This window comes from Andrographis paniculata, unplaced genomic scaffold (genome assembly GCF_009805555.1).
Source record: "Andrographis paniculata isolate CXL003 unplaced genomic scaffold, ASM980555v1 Contig71END, whole genome shotgun sequence".
NCBI lineage: Eukaryota > Viridiplantae > Streptophyta > Magnoliopsida > Lamiales > Acanthaceae > Andrographis > Andrographis paniculata.
In genome coordinates this window covers 5,891,788-5,915,458 of record NW_026137608.1, presented here as the reverse complement: position 1 = coordinate 5,915,458, position 23,671 = coordinate 5,891,788, and the positions used below count along the sequence as shown (strand labels likewise).

Here is a 23,671-nt window from a genome sequence, read left to right as displayed (position 1 = left end):
AAACAACAAACTAACATAATCATCCATCAAAGACAATCCTCTAAATTCTAACTTTTATTTATTTAAAGAAATTCGAAACATCCAAAACAAATTATAGGCACAAACAAACACATCACGAATTGTTTGAAATATCGTATGGGACAAATTTAATGTCACTTTATTTGATATTGGTGATTGAGAAAGTGTGTTAAATTGAAATTTAGATTTTAAAAAATACTCCCTCCGTCATACGGGTTTAAATAAAAGTGAATAATAATTATTAATTTTTTCTTTTATAGTAAAAAATAGTACAAAAATAAAATAATTTTTTACTTAAAAAAATAAAAACATTTTTCGATTACAACCCAAAAAAAAAAAAAAAAAAAAAAAAGTATAAATTTGAATGTCATGTAAAGAAAGAGAAAGGAAGTAAAGTTTAAAATATTAGTTGAGTTTAAAGGTCTCTTTTAACCTAATTTGTCTATCTTTGCTTATGTCCACAACTAACCCAAATATATATATATATATATATATATTCAAAGTGGGGCCCACCACTGAATTATCTTACAAGGAATATTATTCAATAATTGAAACTTTTTCCACACTACAACTGAAAAAGTTAGAGATGACATCTGATTTCACTTTTTTCATCATCATGGAATCACTTTCAAATTAAATAATAATAATAATAATATTGAATGTTAGATTTTAAATAAAATATTGGTGTTTGTGTAATGATATCAAATAAGTAAATTGAGCCCTTTTAGTTAGGCCCAAATATTATATGGGCTTCACATCACAATCATCCTACAATTAAAATATTTCACACATTTAAAGCTAAGACTAAATTGGGCCCGTGCCCAAATGGACTTTAAAATAAATAAACATTTTATTTTATTTTATATATATATACTATTTATAAATAAATTTTCAAATATTTATAAAAAGTTCTACTTTTACATACATTACGAATATATTATTATATATATACATAAAGTACAGAAGATAAAAACATCAAAATTGTTTTATATATTTCTATTAACTAATAAAATATTATTATTTTTAATTTACTATCAAATTTAAATATATGCTTTTGTTGGAAACGGAAGAAACGACCAGGTCATCTGTTTTGTTCGTATTTATATGCATGCCCATTATTGCTGCCTTCCATTATTTACTACTATCATTTTTAGCTACACTGCAGCCAGTTGTTTGATTATTATTATTATTAATGTTGTAATAAGGGCTTGATAAATGCTCATTAATGATTCATAAATAATTTTTGTTTTTTCTGAATTAATTAAGCGCATGTGTATTTAATTCATTAGATAACTATAATAAGTATACAAATAAAAATTTTGAATATAATTTAATTTTCCAACAACTATATATATTATGACTTGTGAATCCACAACTGTTATAATTATATTAGGTGAATCATATCTAGCATACAATTAGCTGATAGTTATTAGCCGATTCAATTAGCTGGTTTGATTCAATTAGCTGGTTTGATTAGCTGATTCGATTAGCTGTTTGTATTAAAATGTTTGGTAAAATAACTGTTTGATATTAGCTGTTTAAACGTAAAATAACAATGGAAGACATTTCTATTTTATTTTTGTTTCTAATATATTTGTTCTTTTGAGTTTAGAATGTTTAAAGTTTTTTGTTATTAGTTATTGAAAATTGTAAAAGTGTTATAAAAGTATTTCTTTTTATTATAGTTAGATTTAAAAAATAATATATTTTTATTGAAATATATAAATAGTTTTTCTATTGAAAATGATGTAAAATATAAAATAATAGATTTTTTGTATATATATTTATTATATTTATACTTTTCAATAAATTTAATTTATTTTTAATATAAAATTTATATAATGTAATTTTAATATGAAAATAAATTATTAATATTTATATTTTCTATTTTATGTTGATTTTAATAAATTTATATATTTTACGATTAAAATAATTTTTATATAAAAATTATTTTAAATTTATAAAAGTAAAACAATAATATAATAAAATATTCTAATATAATTAATAAATAATCAAAATATATTTATTTGTGTAAAATGCATAATAAATTTTTAAGGACATATAAGGAATAAAATTTTTTTTACTGAAAAAATTATTTTAAAATGCTGGGTAAGTTAGCTTTTTAAAAATTAGTTTTTTGGGTCCAAAAAGCTAATTTACCAAACACCTAAATTAACTTTTTGACCGGTCAAACAGCTAAAAGTTGTTCAATAAGCTAAAAGCTCTTCAAAAAGTTATTTGCCATACGCCCTCTAGGTCCCGTGAGATAATAATAAATAATTTATTTCTTATTTTTCAAACCTACTACACTACATGTATTCCTTTTATCGTCTCTATATATCAATAGTATTTATTTATTTAATAACATCCATTATTATTCAGTACGATTATGTGTTTCTTTTAGTGAATTTGAAGAAAATTTAAAAATTAATATATTATAAATATTTATTATTTTATATTATTTATACAATTTTTTATATTTTACATAAAAAAATAAAAATAAAAATAAAAATATCTATTTAAACTAATTTAACAAACGCCTGTTTTAATTCACTTTGGTTTGGTGCTAATTGACAAATCCTAATCATAAAAATATTATAAATAACATAAAATATAACAAATATCATATGTTTATAAAATATTAATATGTCCTAGTAAATTTATATATGACATATTGTTTGGTATATATTATTCTGCTATCAAAACGGTGCGTGTTTTATTTTAAGGTTATCCACGTAGTTGTGTTCATAATTGTTTCCATAACTTAATTGTGTGATTTGGGTCTACGTCATTTATATATTATTGCATTCCTTTTTTTTTTTTTTTTTTTTTTTTTTTTTTTTTTTTAAATGCAAATAATTTTTGGTTGTTAAGATGTCTATTTCCAACTATTTAATTCTTCTTACTCAATTTAATTTGATTCGCTAAGTCAGCATAATTTGACCGATCCGCTATGATCAACATATATTTATACATATTTTAACATATTTATAATATAATATATATTATATTATAATTCAACATATGATATTTTATAATACAATATATATTAACATAAGTATACGTTGGTCACCTATATAATATATTTCATTCTGACTTGAACAGATCGACACAAAATTTGCAGCCTTATTTTTAATTAGTGGATTTGTGCTTTAGAAGTATTATAACATAAATTTTTTAGGTTGTAAGCTAAAATTTTATTTTTTATGAACTTTTGTATGACCATTGCTTCCTTTGAAATAAAGCTACATAAAATGTGATATTTCCACTAAGTAAGCTAATTATTTTATATAACTTATTATTATTTCTTAAAAATATATCGTTATTGAATTGAAGTTCAATCATTTAATTTAAGCTAAAGCAATATATAGTATACCATTTGCTTAGATTTTAAATAAAAGGAATAATAATTGATTTCTAAGTATGTATACTAATTTTTAAATAAATACAATTCATAATTTTATTTTTTATTTTTTGCCAAAATATTCACATGTATAAATTATAGGTTTCATTTAAAACCGAGGGGGGCCCGACATGCTTGTTTGCTGCCAGCAATGACTTGATAATATTTTTAAAATATTTTTAACTATTTATTAATCGTACCTGACTCAAGTGAGCTAATTTTAATGAATTGACAGAGTACATTTTTTTAAAACATATTTTTTTTCCAAAAGATAATATATTACATATTCATTATTTTTATATTATTTATATCATTTTTAATACTTCATATAAAAAAATATATTTCAAACTATTTCACCAAACAAATAGACTAAAAAAATCTCAAAAATCTTATTTTATTTATTTATTTTAATTATAAAAACATTATTCACCATGTCTCACAGTGTCATGTTTATTATAGATATGAAATTTTAAAATTAATATAATATATAATTAGCAAATCAATAAAAAAATATATTAATAAAAGTAACTACAGTATCGTATATACAAGTAATTATATATTAAAAATAAGATAATTAATTAATTAAATTAAAATTTAAATACTTGTAAATTAAAATAAATTTAAAATATAATTAAAAAATATATATTGTTGGGGAAAGTGATTTATCGAATAAAACACATTCAAATACTTTAAATAGCCAACTCAAGAAGCGTGGACGTTCATAGTTATAACAACGTTGTAACAACGAAACACAATGCAGAACATAAAACAACAATGAGACAAGGTGTTTGTTGACCCGGTTCAATTATCAACAAATCTACATCCGGGGATACCAATCCAGGAGGAATTCCACTAACCAGTGCTGATTAAGGACACAAACAACCACAACTCATTTAACTCTAACGCATGTCATGGTTAATTCAGGAAAATACCTCCTAAGGTTCTCGTTGCTACAACCTCGTACTAACAATGACCACACAACAAAGAAATTCAGAGCTTGATCATTCAATCCGGTTGGAACTCCATTAATTTCGAATACATTCGACCTCTCCAGTTGATATCAATGTAGAACACACATTCAAAATATGGAGAGTTGAACTGGATGAGTGGTGGGAGCTTTTCTCAATAATATTCTCTCTAAGATTTGCACATCAACTCTCACACCACAAAGTTTGTCTTTTTTTATTTTATATGCAATGCATTCTTGGTAAGAACACACTTCTCATTAATTTCCCTTAACATAGAAATGGATAGAGTGTTCTCCAATGTTCCTGCACGAGTTTGACCATCCTCCAAATATTAAGTTTGTCACTTGTGGGCATTTCATGGATTGAACAAAAAGAATAAAGTCAAGCCCACAATTTCAGTTTGCAGCACGGTTGTTATGATAGCCTTCCTGCAACCTACGAATACTAAAAAAGAAAAGTGGCTACAAGAAAATGGAAAGCAATTTTGTTCATTTGCCAAAAATAAAAAGTGTTTTTTTCATTCACATATATATATTTCACAAAATATGAGACAAAAAATGTAAAACAGATTGAAATAACAAAATAAAAAAATGTAGCATGAAGAATGTAGGGAATTATTGATTGCTCATAGTAAAATATAGAGATATATATCAAAGACATACATATGACTAGTTGTACGAATGCCTACGTGATATGACTTTTGTACATTTTTTTCATTTATTTATTGTTAGTGTATTAGCTTTGTTGTGTTAGGTTGTAAAAATTGCAAGTCTTCGAGGTCCTAAAGTGTCATTTTGTTTATCTTTTGTACTTTTGGTAAATATGAGTTTTTTACCGATTTGGGAAGGGCATTAACGTAATTTTTAACCGTCTCGCCAACCACATAACCCAACGATTGACCAACCGACCAATCAAGATACTAACTGGTCGCTAGACCAAACGACTCATTGGTCGTCCCATCAAGCGATCACCATCTGGTCTCTTCAATCGGCTGAACAACCATTCGTCCAGACGATTCAATGGTCGCCCAATCAAGCGATCAACTGACCTCCGTTTCACTTGTTTGACCTCCGGGTCGGCCGTCTCATCCTTCTTCGTCCGACCTCCTTTTGACCGACCTCCGTGTCTGTCATCTCATCTTTCTTCGTCCGACCTTATTTTGTCCGACCTCCGTGTCGTCCCTCATCTTTCTTCGCCCGTCTTCCTTTTTTCCGACCTCCGCGTCTGTCATCTCATCATTCTTCGCCCGACTTCCTCTTTCGACCGACCTCCGTTAAGACCCTGCTACCATTATCAGGCCAATTGGACTATGAATCAATCCAATTTATAAACCTTATACATTATTATTGTTATTATTATTTTTGTTACTCAACAAATAAAAAGTAAAATTTGAAAATAAAAATTATCTTCAAATTTGATAAAATAAATGTCTGAGATTAAGAATCTCTAGACACCGTACGATACATAAGGAAACTAGAAAAATAAATACTACAGACTGAAAAAGTAAATGGTGATCCCCAAAAGTAATTCACTTGAATTTGATGTCGATTGAAGATGCTTTTGCATGCGAACCCCCTCTTTAAATATTCTCTAAGGAAACATTTTGGAACCGTCGTCTGTTCGGTTACACCAACAGCCGTCAACCGCCCACCAATTCCTCCTCAATTAACCGTCTCGCCGACCGCTCCTGCCAATTACAGGACTTAACTGGCTCGACCGACCGAGCAATCAAGATACTAACTGGTCGCTAGACCAAACGACTCATTGGTCGCCCAATCAAGCGACCACCATCTGGTCCCTTCAATCGGCTGAACAGTCATTCGTCCAGACGATTCATTGGTCGCCTAATCAAGCGACCACCATCCAGTCCTTTTAATCGGCTGAACAACCATTCGTCCAGATGATTTATTGGTCGCCTAAATAAGCGACCACCATACGGTCCCTTCAAACGGCCGAACAACCATTCATCCAGACGATTCATGGGTCGCCCAATCAAGCGACCAACTGACCGCCCTTTCAAGCGACTGAACTACTGTTTGACCAAGTGACCGGCCAATCGATCAGTCGATTAACAGGTCGCTTAATGAAACGACCAATTAACAGACCTTTCTTCGCCCGACCAATTAACAGACATTTTCTCTTGTCCGACCTCCTTGTCTACCATCTAATCTTTCTTCGCCCGACCTTCTTTTGTCCGACCTCCGTATCGGTCATCTCATCTTTCTTCTCCCGACTTCCTTTTGTCCGACCTCCGTGTCTGTCATCTCATCTTTTTTCGCCTGACCTCTTTTTAACCGACCTCCGTATCGGCCGTCTCATCTTTATTCGCCCGACCTCCTTTTAACCGACCTCCGTATCTGCCGACCTCCTTTAAGACCCTGCTACCATTATCACGCCCATTGGACTATATATCAATCCAATTTATAAACCCTATACATTATTATTATTATATTATTATTTTTTTACTCAACACTAATACATATATTTCTTAAATATTTTTATTTTATCTTTATTCAAAATTAAATTAAATTATGTATTAAATTTATTTCTTAAATGTAATTATCTAATCAATAATTAAAGAATCACGGATGCATGGAGAAGACGGATGGTGCCAGTGTAATATCACAGTTGGAGAAATTGATATTATTTAGCGATAGAATAATCGCACTAAATCTCATTTATGGGGGCAGATAATGATGGCAGTGGACACTGTCAATTTCTTAACTGGAGAAGGCGGCTCACCTATTGGGAATGGTTAAGGACGACCGATGGATAAATTGATAGTGCCTGAAATGGATCACCTATGGATAATGGTAAGGATCACTGATTGACAAGTTCATAAACCATGGAGAAGGCGGGTCACCGGTTAAGAAATTGATTGTGTCTGACAGCAAAGAGTCATCGATGGAGAAAAATTTGTAGTGTCTGGTTGCGCAATCAAGCGACCACCATCCAGTCCCTTCAATCGGCTGAACAACCATTCCTCCAGACGATTCAATGGTCGCCCAATCAAGCGACCAACCGACCACCCTTTCACTTGTCTGACCTCCGGGTCGGCCATCTCATCTTTCTTCGCCCGACCTCCTTTTGACCGACCCTTTGTCTGTCATCTCATCTTTCTTAGCCCGACCTTATTTTGTCTGACCTCCGTGTCGTCCCTCATCTTTCTTCGTCCGTCTTCCTTTTGTTCGACCTCCGTGTCGTCCGTTTCATCCTTCTTCGCCCGACTTCCTCTTTTCACCGTCCTCCGTATCGTCCGTCTCATCCTTCTTCGCCCGACTTCCTCTTTTCACCGTCCTCCGTATTAGCCGTCTCATCTTTCTTCGCCAACTTTATCTTCTCCGACCTCCTTTAAGACCCTGCTACCATTATCATTATTATTATTATTTATACTCAACAGTAATATTTAGATAATTTAAATAAAACTTATATTAATTTCAACAACTATACATATAAAATATTTAACGCTACCAATATTATGCGCAACAGCGTAGCGCGCCAACTAACACTAGAATATATATATATATATATATATATAATAATAATGTGATTTTGGTACATGTATTGATCCTGAATTTACGTGTCAACACAATCGTTCAAGTCATACATACCACCTACATAATATTCAGAGAAGCATATACTATATAGTATTATTATATCGAATCTACAAAATCATTTTATAACAAGACAAGGGGAATAACCTTATCGCATTACAGCTAATCTATTATTATATATACATATATTTCTTCACACATCCCAAAGTAGTTCTGACACTACAAAATTGCCTTGCCTTGGGAAGTACCTTAACGTCTATTACACCATCCGCAATCGATATATCCGCTTTTGAATATTTTCACTGTGTTTTATTATCTACATTATTTTCTTTCTATCAATCGATATATCCGCTTTTGAATATTTTCACTGTGTTTTATTATCTACATTATTTTCTTTCTATCACGTTAGCGGAGATACTTTCTTCTATTTTATATTTATAGCAAAGATACTCATCCTAATTTTTTAATAAATTTTTATTTGCATATTATATATATTGTTTTTTAATTATAAACTAAATATATTTATTATTTAATATAATTTTATATTATTTAATTACTTTAAAATTTATAATTATATTTTATTTAATAATTAAATTTATTAATATTGATTTGTTTACTAGAATTATATAATATTTATATTTATATATTTTAAAATTTAAATTGATAAAATATATTCAATATTGGTATTATTTTATAGAATACAAAATATTATGAATTATAAAAATATTACAAAATTTAAATATAACAATAAATTCAATATAAATTACAAAAACAAAATATATATAATATATATATACATATATGTCATGTGTCCCAATTCAATTAGGACACATGATATTTGAACGATAAGCATCCATCCCTTTTTTATTTTTTAAATTTTTTAGAAGGAGATGCGCCGTTGCTGATGGTCTTAGCTTTTGATTCTAAATTTTTACTTCAAACAAGTCATGCTTAAGTTTTAAAATTATTATTTCTACAAAACAATTTAAGCTTAAGCCAAAATTTTAGTTAAAATTTTTTTAACGAATCGAATTGAAGTCAGAATCAAACTTTTATTGTTACCAAGTTCGAGCTTTAAGTTAAAATAACTGCTCGGCCATTTTGAACCGGTTTACCTTTTAAGGACTTGGATTTTGTGATGATCTGGACAAATCAGTATGTGGATTTGACCAAATCAATATATGTCATACAAATAATTAATATATATATTTATACATAATATAATATATATTAAGTTATAATACTTTTTTTTTTTAATTCAAAGTATATTTTTTTTATATTTTCAGCAATTTTATTTCAAAGTATATTTTTTATTTTAGACAAAAAGTAATTATATACTAATATAAAAATATTATTGACTTTTACTTAAGTTACAAATACATTATTTTACGTACAATTACTTGCAAAAATATCAAAAAGTCTTACGCATCCCATTGAATAATAAAATATTATTATTTTTTTATATATTACTAAACCCGTAAAGGCACATTTCATTTAAGACAGAGAAAGTATAATATATTTTGAATTACAATATAACATATATATTAATTTCCTCTATATATATATATTATATTGATGCGATCAAATCAACATAATACTTAATTGGATCATATCCTAAACTTATATTTTATTTTTAACATAGGCAACAGATTTAGCGGAAATTCCATTCCAACACATGCACACACGGCGCATCCAGAATGAAACTTGGACCCAACCCTCAAGCCTGATGTCTCATCCCTTGATTTAGGTTTGAGTGTCCGCAAATTAAACATAGAGACACGAAACTAAACCAGTTTAGGGTGGGTGTGTTTGAGGATTGAATTTTAAATATAACGTTTATCTCATTTTTTTAAAAAATATATCAAGTTAAACATCTATTTTTTATTTTTTATATTATATTAAAAACCAATTTTATATTATATGAATATTTATTTACGTCGCGTTATACAACTGTTCAAATTCAAAATTTTTAAGGTTAAAAAACCCCAAACAAACAATGCATAGAAGTAATGGCGGATGGGACCAGACACACATGAAAATTGAAAGGATGTAATAAGAAATTGGGCCCCAAACAAACCCCATACTCACATGCCAATTCTGCAACAAAACTCCATTCCTTAGCAACTTACTACTGCTAATTATTACACTTTCCTGCTCGATCTCCATCGATCAATCGTTTCCCACATATTCTTCGTCGACACTTTCTTGACCAATATCATCGTCATCATCGTCTCATATCATGTTGTCAATTTCTTTCCCTCACTTTCTGCTATGCCTCTCAGCTCTATCTCTGCTTCATCTTCTTCCCACTGTTCGTCCTTCCAAAATCGGCCATGGCTACCGTCTGATCTCCATCTCAGAGCCCTCGAATGGCGGACTCCTAGCTCATCTTCAACTCAAGAAGAAAACCAGTATCTATGGCGATGACATTCCCCTCTTACAGCTCTATGTCAAGTAATAATCAAATCAAATCAATTTCGAATAAATTCACAATGTAATATTCTTACCTATTTATTTATAAATTATTATTTCTACAGGCACGAAACTGATAGCCGTCTGAGAGTTCACATCACCGACGCAGAAAAGCAAAGATGGGAAGTTCCGTACAATCTTCTTCCCAGAGAAACCCCTCCGCCATTAAGACAAAAGCTTGCTACTGAACCATCCTCAATAAAATCATTCTCACACTACATAGGAAAAGAACTCATCTTCTCTTACAAACCAGACCCCTTCACCTTCTCCATAACCCGAAAATCCAACGGCGAGACTCTCTTCAACACAACCTCGGACGAATCAGATCCTTACAGCAGCTTAGTGTTCAAAGACCAATACCTAGAAATCTCCACAAAGCTGCCCAAAGATGCATCCTTGTACGGTCTGGGAGAGAACACTCAGCCCCACGGGATTAAGCTCTATCCCAACGATCCTTACACGCTATACACGACTGACATATCCGCCATTAATCTTAACTCCGATCTGTACGGATCCCACCCTGTCTATATGGACCTGAGGAATAATGGTCTGAAGGCTTCTGCTCACGCGGTGCTGCTTTTGAACAGTAATGGAATGGATGTGTTCTACAGAGGAGATTCTTTTACGTATAAAGTGATCGGAGGGGTTTTGGATTTCTACTTCTTCTCCGGACCGTCGCCATTGGGAGTTGTCGATCAGTACACTGCCTTCGTTGGGAGGCCTGCTGCAATGCCCTACTGGGCTTTTGGTAATTTCACACTTTTTTTTTGGTTCCTTACAGCTGTTCATTTATTACATTTAAGTTTCGTGTCTGCTGTGCTCTTTTGGTATGGTTGCTTAAAGCTTTGTCGAATGTGTAGTTTATGTGCCCCTTAGAGTAAATAGATTTTTATTAGTGAGCATAAATTCGAATATTATATTTGAATTAAGTTGATATTTAAAATTAATTCGAATTTCTGACTTTTTTGGATTTCAGACATCGGACAATTCAGTTCAGTTCGAATTAGTTTTTAAAAAAAAAATCAAAATTTTCTTACTTGACAAAATCGAATTTGAATTTGACAAAACCCGATCATAAAAATCGAATACTTTTTCTTACTTGAGAAACATAAGTTTGCCAATAATTGCCATAATTCTTCCAAAAGTTTATTTTATTGAACAACTACTTTCGTATGTCTTGAAATAACACTATACACGATAGATAGTTACCGGCTGTTCGACTGTTAAATTTGAATTTTGATTTAAATAGTATATCAAACTCTATTGGCGCCAATGCAGGATTCCATCAATGCCGATGGGGTTACCGGAACCTATCCGTCGTCGAGGACGTAGTCGAAAACTACCAAAAAGCCAAAATTCCTCTCGACGTAATTTGGAACGACGACGATCATATGGACGGCCACAAGGACTTCACTCTCAACCCCCACAACTACCCCCGCCCGAAACTGCTAGCCTTTCTCAACAAAATCCACGCTCGAGGAATGAAATACATCGTCATAATCGACCCCGGAATCGGCGTCAACACGACCTACGGAGTCTATCAACGCGGCTTAGCCAACGACGTCTTCATCAAATACGACGGGAAGCCGTTCCTAGCCCAAGTCTGGCCGGGAGCTGTCAACTTCCCCGATTTCCTAAACCCGAAAACCGTCGAATGGTGGGGCGATGAAATCCGTCGTTTCCACGAACTTGTCCCTGTCGACGGCCTGTGGATTGACATGAATGAAGCTTCCAACTTCTGCAACGGACTGTGCACGCTTCCGGCCGGGCGAATCTGCCCGAACGGGACAGGACCCGGCTGGATTTGCTGCCTCGACTGCAAGAACATTACGAAAACCCGATTCGACGATCCCCCGTACAAGATAAACGCGTCGGGAGCGCAAGTTCCCGTCGGGTACAAAACCATAGCCACGAGCGCGTACCATTACAACGGCGTATTGGAGTACGACGCGCACAGTCTCTACGGCTTCTCGCAATCGATCGCGACGTATAAAGGCCTTATCAGCATCGAAGGAAAACGCCCGTTTATACTATCCCGCTCGACGTATGTCGGATCAGGACACTACGCTGCACACTGGACGGGGGACAACAAGGGGACATGGCGGGATTTGAAGTATTCGATCTCAACGATGCTGAATTTCGGGATATTCGGAGTCCCGATGGTCGGTTCCGATATCTGCGGATTTTATCCCGCCCCGACCGAAGAGCTATGCAATAGATGGATCGAGCTCGGCGCGTTCTACCCGTTCTCGAGGGATCACGCGAACTTCTATTCGCCAAGACAGGAGCTTTACCGATGGAAATCCGTCGCCATTTCCGCGAGAAACGCTCTCGGAATGAGGTACAAACTTCTACCGTATCTTTACACATTGAGCTACGAGGCGCACACGACAGGAGCGCCGATCGCGCGCCCGTTGTTCTTCAAATTCACGAACGAAACGCGACTCTACGGATTGAGCACGCAATTTTTACTCGGGAGCAGCCTAATGGTGTCCCCCGTTTTGAACAAGAAAAAAACGAAGGTGAGCGCAATGTTCGCGCCGGGGAGTTGGTACAACATTTTCGATATGAAAAAAGTGGTCGTCTCAAAGGTCTGTCACTACCGGTCGCTCGCTGCGCCGTTGCACGTTATCAACGTGCATTTGTATCAGAATTCGATCGTACCGATGCAGCGAGGCGGATTGATTTCAAAAGAAGCTCGAAAGACGCCGTTTACCTTGATCGTCGCATTCCCCGTCGGCGCGACGGATAGTGAAGCAAAGGGTAATCTTTACATCGACGACGACGAGCTTCCCGAGATGAAACTTGGGAACGGATATTCGACGCACGTCGATTTCTTCGCGTCGGTTAGCGATGGCGTAGTGAAAGTGTGGTCGGATGTTCGAGAAAGTAAGTTTGCCTTGGCGACAGGGTTGACGATAGAGAAGGTGACGGTGCTCGGGTTAAAAGGGTCGGCTCGGAGCGCCGTCGAAATTGACGTCGACCATGACGGAGATACTAATACTTCCAAAGTAGAAATTGCCTCTACAAGGCATGAATATGAAGAGTTGAGTGAAGAAGAAGAAGGGATGGAGAGTGTAATGGTGGAAGTTAAAGGCTTGGAATTGCTTGTTGGGAAGAAGTTCAATATGTCCTGGAAAATGGGAATCAATTGAAGCTTCAGAATTCATCCTATATATATATATAATTATTAATATGTAGCTGTCTTGGAAAAACAGCCATGATCGATCTTTTTCATATGATATATTTCTTTTATAAAATATATCGAATCAAATATTTAATTTTCTATTATATCAAAAATATTTCAAAAGCATTTATCTATCCAGTGCCAAAATTATACTCTCTCCCTCATGTGATTTATTTTTCTTCGCACAAAATTTTTTATACTCTATTTAAATTTCTAACATTTTTACTCACTTAAAATCGTTTATTTTTATCTTATCTTCTCAATTAACCAATATTTTTATCTATTTTTAAAATTTTCAAATTTTTTTAATAAAAGTATGTTGTGGTAATAAAAAGTAAATAAATAAATATATAATTTTTTATTAATTTATATTATTTAAAATTTAATTTTCTATAGAATAATATATATTATATATATGTTTTTTGAAATATAATACTCCCTCCGTCCCACATAACTTGTCCTTTTTATTTTTGGAAATATAATTATGCACTTTAATCGCATTTTAAATTTTAAATTATAATTTTATTAATTTTAATTAAACTATTTACTTATCTTAATCTTAATCTATAATTATTTTTACTAAATAATAATTATTTTTACTAATACACTTCTTAATTACTTACTAATTATACTTTACCTAAATTCTCGTGTCTACAGTACTACGCCCATGTTATATGAGACGGAGGGAGTATTAAAATAAATAAACACATATGTTAAATTTTTTTAATTTATATATAGTACTCCGTTCATCCCTTAATAAACTATCAATTTTTTATAACAAAATATTCATTTGTTTTTTTAATAATTGTGCTTTCTAGATAACAATATAAATATTCTTTCAATTTACAATATATTAAATAAATATCATTACCTTTATATCATAGCATAATTTAATCCTTTTACCTTTATTTCTGCTGCATCTTAATATTTATACAAATATTTCTATAACTTTGTCCCAAAAAAACAAAATAAAAAACATCATCTTAAATCTGAAGGGATTAATACACTCCATATATTTTTTTTTTTGATCAGAAAATACACTCCATATATTTATATATATAAACATATGTGCGTGCGTCTGAGATAAGAATTATGTCTATGAAAGCCTCAGCTCATACAACGAAACTAGTTACAACAACCACGCATCTATCTCTTGTACACAACGCATCACGACTTGTACACAAAAAGTTATACTCTTTCAACTACATCCCCATCGCCGGCCGTCCGCCGGCCGGAAAAGTAACTAATCCTCCGGCTCCGCCGAGAAATCGGGCTCCTCCGGCTTCGGCATCTTCGGCAAATCGACATCCTTGATCTTCTGCGCTCCTCTCCTCGTGTTAGCGGCAAATCTTGACGCCAATATCGTCACCCCGAGGTTAGTTTTTATCGCCGGCGCCGTCTCGGCATCGCCGGATCCGTCCCGTTCCCCGACGTCAACATTTTCGGGAATACCCTCATCCGTCGCGGCGGCAAACGACTCTCTTCTAGAAAGATCCTTGGCCATCGCCCGCCGCTTGTACCTCCGCCAGGCGGCCTGAACGAAGCACGCCGCCCACGTCCGCCAATGGTGCGAGTAAAATCGAAATGTATGCTGCAGTTTCTTGCTGTGGAGTCGCCGGAATTGATTAGCGACAAACTTGAGATCCTCGGCTCGTAGTGCGAAGGCCTCGACTTCGACGAGGGCCCTAACAGTCCTCGTCGACGACGGAAGATTCGACGCCGATTTCGGGAGGAGGGCCCAGGCGAGAAGCTCCTCGCCACAGAAATCTCCGGGCCTTAGCATGATCGAATTGAAGAACCCGGTCCGACCTCCGTTCGTCGTCGAGCTCTCGAGCCGTCCGCGGATTATGAACAACATTTCCGTCACCGGGTCACCTTCCCGGACAATGTACGTGTGCTCAGTGCTTAGGGATGAAACGAGACGCTCGCATATTGCGTCGAGCAATTGGTCGTCCATTTGCGAAAAGAACGGGACCTGACGATTTTGACGAAACAAGATGACGATAGATGCGAAAAATATTAACTTCGAATCGTATCGTCTCGATCGAATATCTCTTACCCGTCGGACGAGGTCTAAACATAGGTGCCGTTGAATGTCGCGGCTGAGATCGGCGGGTAACCCGCGCAAAATAGCTTCTTCGTCAACCCCTCGTGTTGCCAGCCATTTGTACTGAACGAAACGCCGTACGCGTCTCCTCAAATCTTCGGGAAGCTGTCGATGCCGCATCCACTCTTCGGTGTCTCGTCGCTTGAGTCGCCATTCCTCGAGCCTCACCGTCAGCGATTGCAAATACGTCTATTTATAAAATTCAGAAAAATTACCCAAAAAGATAAGAAGCAACTCAATCGACAAAGAAAAAAAATCCTCGAATCCTATCGCCGACCTGCATATTTCCGATAAGATGCGCGAACAAGACGAGACCCAAGATGGCAATGAGAATCGAAAACGACGTTTCGCCAATGAATGTGCTCGTCGACAAATTCTGCCCATACGAACTGCGAGTACCGAAATACAAGAATCAATACGAAAGAAAATGTAATCCCTAATCAGATTCCGAGCAACGATCGATAACGACTACAGAATATAATCGCAACAATCGACAGTGCGGCCGTCAAATGTAGAGCAAAAATGCACGACGACGAAATATATCGATGAAAAAAAAGCCATACCTTAAGTTCTGTAATCCCCACCATAAGCAATAGAAGTACTTGCGAACAAAAGTCGACGAGACAACCTGCTTTTTAACCGCATTCTCAAAAATCCCGAATTTGAATGTAATATCGCCATCCGGATCACAACTTTGGTAGATGGTTGTGTTTCGCAGCCAAATGTCACGTTGTGCTCCTCGACTGTCCGGACCATCACAGTTCAAATATTCGAGCAAACATTCCGTAGGGCTTTTTTCTCTCCGACATATCTTTTTCCAGCAAGACAAGTATCGATCAACGGATAAAACATACCACGCTGCGCCCAAGACCTACAACATCGACAAACGAATAAATCCAATAGTCGATAGAAACACATATTGTAATAAAAAGACAAAATTAATTATAACCTGTTAACCGATCGGAATGACCGTCTCACCTAAAAAATTAAACTATTATGAATACACATCATTAATTTATTTATCTATAAACAGGAGTCCACCAACATTAACCTCCTACGATTTGAAAAGCCTGCACTGTTTTCCATTGCGATTTTAAAATTGTTTGAGACTTCATGTTTTAAAAAATATTGCACAAAAAAATCTCATTTTTAAAGGATTCTCTACAATGTTACGAGGAATCTCATGCAAATTTTTAGAGGATTCTATGTACCCTCTCCGTCCTAGAACAATAAGGACATTTGAGTGTAAAAGTGTTTCTAAAAGACCCATAATTTATGTAATAATTGTGAAAAAAGTAGGAATAAATTTGTAAAATGGTAGAAAGCTGGTTACCAAAAATAGAAACGAGACTATTGTTTTGGAACGGACCAAAATAACAGAATAGGACTATTGTTTTGGGACACAGGAAATAATATTTTTTAAAACACGAGAGATCTCATACGATTTCTAAATTATGAGTGAATATAGTACTGATTTTTCAAATCAAACTACACATGAGTTATAAACAATTTTACGTAATAAAATAAAATGGATAGTAACAAACGTACATGGCTTGCCAACATATAGAGTAGCAAATTGTACGCCGCCCCAGCCCACGCCGTTTTAGTGACCACTCCCGTCGCTTTAATAATTTGCGAACTTAATGGGAAGATTAGATACAACCTCGGAATATACTGAAAGAGCACGATCAAAGCAAGGGCGTTGTTGTTATGATTCGTGTGATGGTTTCTCGTCGCCGGAATTATGAACCAAATGACAATCTACGCAACAAATAAAAACAATCCATTACATAAACAGGAGCTAAAGACAACCTCGACAATCCAAAAAACATTACTACCTGAGGCAGAGGCAATGTAGCGATAACATCAATGAAGAAGTCGGTCCTAATGTACCTTCGAGCAATTTTCCTCGGGTCCATCACGAGCTCGCCACGGCCAAAAACACGCGAGCTCGGCGCAACATAGGCTGTCCTAAACTTAATCACTACATGTAAGAGATAGAACAGGTCGGCAATTGTTCGAAAAAACGTCGCCACGATTCGAAGCTTGTAGTCGGTTTTCGCACACCACGAATTCTTGTTTCCTCCTATACTTGGTAAGTAAAAATACAATGGATCGATGAACAATGCTAATAAGCAAGAAACCATGAATACTCTGTTCCAATTTAGGACAATTTCACTCCCAGGATCGAGTATATGTTTATAACATGGCGTTCGATCCTTAAACGGCACTTTACCAACACCGATTTTACATTTACCATCAGAATTCAACAGCACTTGAGCTGAATTCGATTTACCCCCCAACAGCATAAACCCCTTTTCCTGTTTACCATCTGGATAAAACCTAAACAAAGATGAGCAGAACAACAAGGAATTGAAACCTCAATTTGGGGGAGACCAAAATTGGGGGAAATGTCGATTGTTGGAAGAAATTACGATTAGGTAAACAAACATATCATCAATTTCAAGAGTCGATCAGAAAATTGAAAGATAATTGAAACCCTAATTTCGAAGAATTGCGTTCTTCTGCTTACCTCACAATCTTCTCGTTCTTCACTTCCATTTGCGGAATTGAAATCTGCTATGCGCAAAATCCAGGCGTCGATCCGAAAGTGAGAATGAAAAACATTCTTGCTCAGGTTTAGACAGTCAAACTACGATCTGCAGAAGGCGATAAAGTGAAAAGGGGAAGATATTTTTAATTGCAGCAGGAAGGAAGGAGTGTTTCTGTCCACAGAGGTGTGTGGATGATTGGTTCTTCGATTGGAATTTAAAATCGAATGCTAGTCAAGATTCAAGACTTTGATTTCTTTATTATTATTATTACTTTTTCTCGAGAATCGCAGGCAGTCCAAATCGAGTCCATGGCTGCTGCTTGGGCGTGGTGGGCTGAGCAAGAACAGTACGGTCAATTCAATGCCTTAATTGTTGTTATTCACATCTTCATTAGTTAATTCTCCGATTCATAACGGACATGAGTTTTTATCTGTGTTTTTTTTTTCTTTAACAAAATTTTAATTTCATGCTAGCTATGATTTTTTTTTTAAAATAAAATAAAATAAAATAAAAGATAATAAATTATGATGATCTTATTTTGGAATTTTTATAGAATTATTGCTCGTGTTTTAGTGGTCCAGCAATATATTTTAATATTAATTTTTTATTTGAAGAATCACAAGTAAAATTTATTTTTGTTTTATAAAATTCTAAACACTCATCCAAAATTCAAACAATATACATACTCCTTTCATCAACAAAACATTTGTTCACATAAGTTAAGACATATATTTTAATCATATAATATTAGATTAATTAAAAAGAACTTAATTGTGAGATAAAATAAAAGTATTGTAAAAAAATAAATATGTAAGTTGACAAAGTAAGGGGGAAAAATTAACTACAAAGGTGAGATATTTAAATTAAAACATGTATAAAAGCATTTTTGCATAAGTATAAAATATTAGGGATATGGAATTATTTCAATAAGTACATAAAATATATTTGTGTACATTACACTATAATACAAATAAATTTAATGGATGAAGAAAATGATTCGATCATTCCTTAAAATCATATCTATAAATATTAAACATGTCAATTTAAGAAATGTTAATATAAAAATATAAATTAATTAGAAATATTATTATAAAATTAAAATTGCTTAAATAAAACTTAAATTATGCAAACTTTTAATACTATCTTCGTCCTATAAAACCAAGAACATTTATTTTTTTTTACGTAAACTTTTAATATTAATATTATATTAATTTATATTAAAATTGATAAAAATACCCTTATTAAATTATATGATATAAAAATAATAACTTGTGTAATATATTAAAAATTATAAAAATATTAATTATATTGATAAATAATATAATTACTAAAACAATAATATCCTTATTTTATGATAGACAAAAATAAAAAATATATACTTCTTTCATATGAGGAGTGAGTAATATTGTTTAGCCTTTTACCATTTCAATAAAAAAAAAAAAAAAAAAAAAAAAAAAGCCAATGCTGCAAATTTTAATGCCACATGATTTGTAGCATTATGAACATTTCTGCACTAACCTTTTCACATTACCGTATGTATACGTTCTTGAATCATCTGCCCTGTAAACAATACGTATAAATATATAGATATACCGATATATATATATTATGTACAATCTCTACTTCTCTAGAAGCTACAACTTCGTCATCATATCATCATCAAACTTCCCCATTCCAAGGCCCCCCCGCCGGAAAATTCTGCGGCCCCTTCGCCGGCGGCGGCGCCGCCAAAAGCCCCTGAAGCAGCTTCACGACCTCATACGTATCGTCAAGATAGTATTTCGCCATGCTCGGCTTCTGCCCGACCGTGCACGCGAAAACCTCCGTCTCCGCCGGCAACACCCGATTCTCGATCGAACTCGCTATCGCCTCGAACATTTCCTCGTCCGACCTGTCGTCGCCGATACACAACACGAAGTCCGCCGGCTTCCCCGAATCCCTCGTCGCCTCGACGAGATTCTTCACGACCGTCCCCTTGCTCACGCCCTGCACAAATTCGAACCACCTGTTTTAATGTTTGACAGATCGACGAATCGTAATGAAATTGACACTTTCAATTCGATTCGATACGAACCTGCGGCTTCACTTCGACGATCTGCTGCCCATTTTTCACGACGACGGGATCGTTCGCGAGAACGCTCTCCAAATGGTCGAGAAGCTCTTTCGCTTGCCACGACCCGAAGTCAGGATCAGCTTCTTGATGATGCCACACCAACGCGCTCTCCTTCTGCTCGATCGATGACCCGTCCGTTGCCTCCGTGTAGTGCTCCATTATCGGCAAGACGATGTTTTTCCAGTCGAGATCGACGGCCAAGCGGCAGGTCTCCCATCGCGCGCTCTCCGGCCACCTAATCGAACATCAGAAAACTAAATCAAACATCAAAACTTTCATTACATTGTAAGAAAACCGGACATCCGGCGACGTTATACCGGGTAAAGTAGCCGTGCTCGGCGGACAACCCGAGTTTCTCACATCGATCGAACCACCGCCCCAACGAATCCTTCCCTCGACCGCTCACGATAAACACAACATTCTTCGGATCGTCGCATAAACCGTTCAAGAGCGCAATCACTTCCGGGCTCGGCGACTTGTCGACTCTATCCCGCGCCATCATTGTGCCGTCATAGTCGAGCAGTATAAGCCGACTATTCGTCGCGTTGTACCCCGCCGCGATGTGCTGCACCGAAAGCTTCCGGAAATTCGGGCCAAGCGCGACAACCCTCGAGTTCAGCCCGAACCCGATCCCCCAACACCGCTTCCGATAATGCTCGGCGCAAGCCCGCTCCAAGTCCTGATCGAAACTCCGAGCCCAATACGCGACGTCGTGCGACGTAATGTACTTATAATGCTTCTCGTGTCGTAATTCTTTTTCCGAATCCGACATCGTCATCCCCAAAACCATCGCGTCCGCGACACTATTAATGTTCCAAGGGTTCACTCGGATCGCACCGCTTAACGATGGCGAGCACCCGATAAACTCCGATACAATAATGACGCTCTTTCTTGATGCGCCGGAGCCTTCGAGGCCCTCCCGACACACCGTGTACTTATACGGCACCAAATTCATCCCGTCCCGAACGGCATTCACGACGACGCATTCGGAAATCGCATAATACGCGACCTTATCGTTAAACGAAACTGGGCCGTTGATACAAACGATGGGCGTATAGTCGACGCTACCGTACTTCCGATTAATCTCCGTCGCAACCTTATCAATCTCATCCCGAACTTCCTGAATGTCCCGACCGCGACTCCTCGGCGCATTTGTTATCTGAACAAGGACAGCATTCCCGCGATACGACGGATTTTCGTCCAATAGGATTCCAAAGGCCATGAACTTGAGGCTTATCCCTTTAAACATGTCCAAATCGTCGACGCCTAAAAAGATGGTCTTGCCGGAGTATTTCTTCCTTAATTCTTCGACTTTCTGACGGGTGTCGGAGTCGGACATCGCCGATCGAATCTGGCCCATATGAATTCCGACGGGGAGGATCTTGATCCCGACAGTTCGACCGTAATAATCCAATCCGATATAACCCCTTTTGGATTGATAATCCAATCCAAGCATTCTGCTGCAACACGACAAGAAATGTCTGGCGTAATCGAAAGTTTGGAATCCGATAAGATCGCAATTCAAAAGAGCCCTCAAGATCTCTTCTCTAACAGGCAATGTTCGATAAATCTCTGAAGAAGGAAACAGACTGTGTAAGAAAAATCCGATCTTTACCCTGTGGTATCTCTTCCTCAAGAAAGTCGGGAGAATCATCAGATGATAATCGTGGACCCATACGTAATCGTCGTCGGGGTTTATGACCTCCATCACTTTGTCGGCGAAGATCTTGTTGGCGGACACGTAGGCCTGCCACGTGGACTTGTCGAAACGGACGCCATGGCTGGAGGTCATCGGAAGCATGTAATGAAACAGAGGCCAGAGGTAATGCTTGCAGAAGCCATGGTAGAACTTGTTCATCAAATCGGAGGGGACGAAGGTCGGGACGCAATTGAACTTATCCAGTAAGATCTGCGCAGCCTCGTCCTGCTCCGAAGGGTCGGTTATGTCGACTCCCAGACAACCGACGTAGACGACCTCGACCTCCGGCGGGAGGCCGTCCCGGAGCTGGAGGACCAGGGCGTCCCTGTCCCAGTCAAAGGACCATTTCCGGCCGCCGGAGGCTTCGTCGCCGGGGAAAGCCTTCACCGGAAGCCGATTCGCCACAATAATCCGCCGCTCTTTACACGCCGCCGGCGACGATTCCGGACTTCCGGCGACGTCGTCGCAGTCGGAAAACACTCCCGGCATCGAAATCACTCTCGGAATCCGGCCGCCCCTCTCGCCAGAGCAGTCGTCGATACTTAACAGATTGAAACAAGATCTGGACAGCATAATAAAATAAAATCCCCAAATTTCAAAAAAACCCTAAATCGTCGAATTTCATGAAAAGCAATTGGGAATCCGAGAGGAATTGGAATTGGAATTTGAATTGGAATGGAAGATGAAGAAGACGATGAGGAGGAGGAGAAGATATGGGAGAGTCTACGTAACGGGTTTGGTTTTGAATTTAATGGCTAAAGATTGACTTGGAAAACCGCCATTGCTGCCTGCCTTCCTTCCCCAATTCTCCTAATCTGCGGAAACCTATGAGGGATTAATTAATTAATAAATAATTTAATTTAATTTGGGGATTGATCCGTTGGATTTTGAGCGTTCAAAGACTTACCTTAAAACCTCCATCATTATCCTGCAGGATTTTCCCTTCTATTTTATATTCGTATATATCCATCTGTTCACATTAAATTGTGATTTTATTTTATTATTTTAATAGTATAATAAAGATACCAAGTTTATTCAAAGTGAACCACCACTTTTATTTTATTTTATAATAAAATAAAATAAAATAATTAATAAATCTAGAAACAACTGCCAAGAACACCTGCTGGTTCCGATGTTAGAAAATTAAGGTTGTGTTTATCCTGTTCTTTTCTTCTTTTTAAAAAAATTATTATTTTTATTTCTTTACGGTACGGTTCACATTATTTTCGTAAAAATATAGTATTCTCTAAGTCAAGAATCATATGACGTGTTCTTTTAGTGTTTAAATATATATTTTGAATTTTGATTATTAACTATTCAAATATTTGTTTTAATTATTTTTTTAAATAATTTATGAAAATAAGTATTATTTTTTTATTAAAAATAAAAATGAACAAATCTGTGCATTTATTATTTTTTATATTTAAATCAAATATCAGTATTTTATATGTTATAGATAGAACGATACTTCTTCGTCTAAACGAGTGTTCATTTGATCAGATATAAGTTTTAAGAAATATATATATATATTTTTTCTTTTTATGGTTAAAAAATGTGATATTTTGTTGCTTTTTAAAAATTAAATTATAATGTAT

At 35.5% G+C, this 23,671-nt stretch overlaps 3 protein-coding genes across 6 annotated transcripts; 1 reads left to right on the top strand and 2 right to left on the bottom strand.

The window, feature by feature from the left end:
- Window positions 1-10,091: 10,091 nt before the first annotated feature.
- On the top strand, window positions 10,092-13,703 carry LOC127264897 (alpha-xylosidase 1-like). The gene is made up of 3 exons (XM_051294475.1): window positions 10,092-10,397; window positions 10,481-11,163; window positions 11,694-13,703. The coding sequence occupies exons 1-3, from the start codon at window positions 10,183-10,185 to the stop codon at window positions 13,568-13,570; spliced, it is 2,775 nt and encodes a 924-aa protein (XP_051150432.1). The 5' UTR covers window positions 10,092-10,182; the 3' UTR covers window positions 13,571-13,703.
- An 882-nt stretch (window positions 13,704-14,585) lies between these two features.
- LOC127264899 (cyclic nucleotide-gated ion channel 17) lies at window positions 14,586-19,902 on the bottom strand. Of its 4 annotated transcripts, XM_051294477.1 has the most exons (9): window positions 19,783-19,902; window positions 18,536-18,597; window positions 18,243-18,369; window positions 17,548-18,052; window positions 17,258-17,470; window positions 16,273-16,580; window positions 15,987-16,098; window positions 15,662-15,898; window positions 14,586-15,577 (listed from the first exon to the last, which is right to left on the bottom strand). In XM_051294477.1, the coding sequence occupies exons 3-9, from the start codon at window positions 18,269-18,271 to the stop codon at window positions 14,846-14,848; spliced, it is 2,136 nt and encodes a 711-aa protein (XP_051150434.1). In that variant the 5' UTR covers window positions 18,272-18,369; window positions 18,536-18,597; window positions 19,783-19,902; the 3' UTR covers window positions 14,586-14,845. The 4 variants fall into 4 exon arrangements, with proteins under 4 accessions (XP_051150434.1, XP_051150435.1, XP_051150436.1 ...); XM_051294478.1 differs by lacking the exon at window positions 18,536-18,597 and having other exon boundaries at window positions 19,783-19,895; XM_051294479.1 differs by lacking the exons at window positions 18,536-18,597; window positions 19,783-19,902 and having other exon boundaries at window positions 17,258-17,383; window positions 18,243-18,502.
- Window positions 19,736-22,903, bottom strand: LOC127264898 (probable alpha,alpha-trehalose-phosphate synthase [UDP-forming] 11). The gene is made up of 3 exons (XM_051294476.1): window positions 20,695-22,903; window positions 20,339-20,612; window positions 19,736-20,250 (listed from the first exon to the last, which is right to left on the bottom strand). The coding sequence occupies exons 1-3, from the start codon at window positions 22,647-22,649 to the stop codon at window positions 19,924-19,926; spliced, it is 2,556 nt and encodes an 851-aa protein (XP_051150433.1). The 5' UTR covers window positions 22,650-22,903; the 3' UTR covers window positions 19,736-19,923.
- Between the last annotated feature and the right edge of the window lie 768 nt (window positions 22,904-23,671).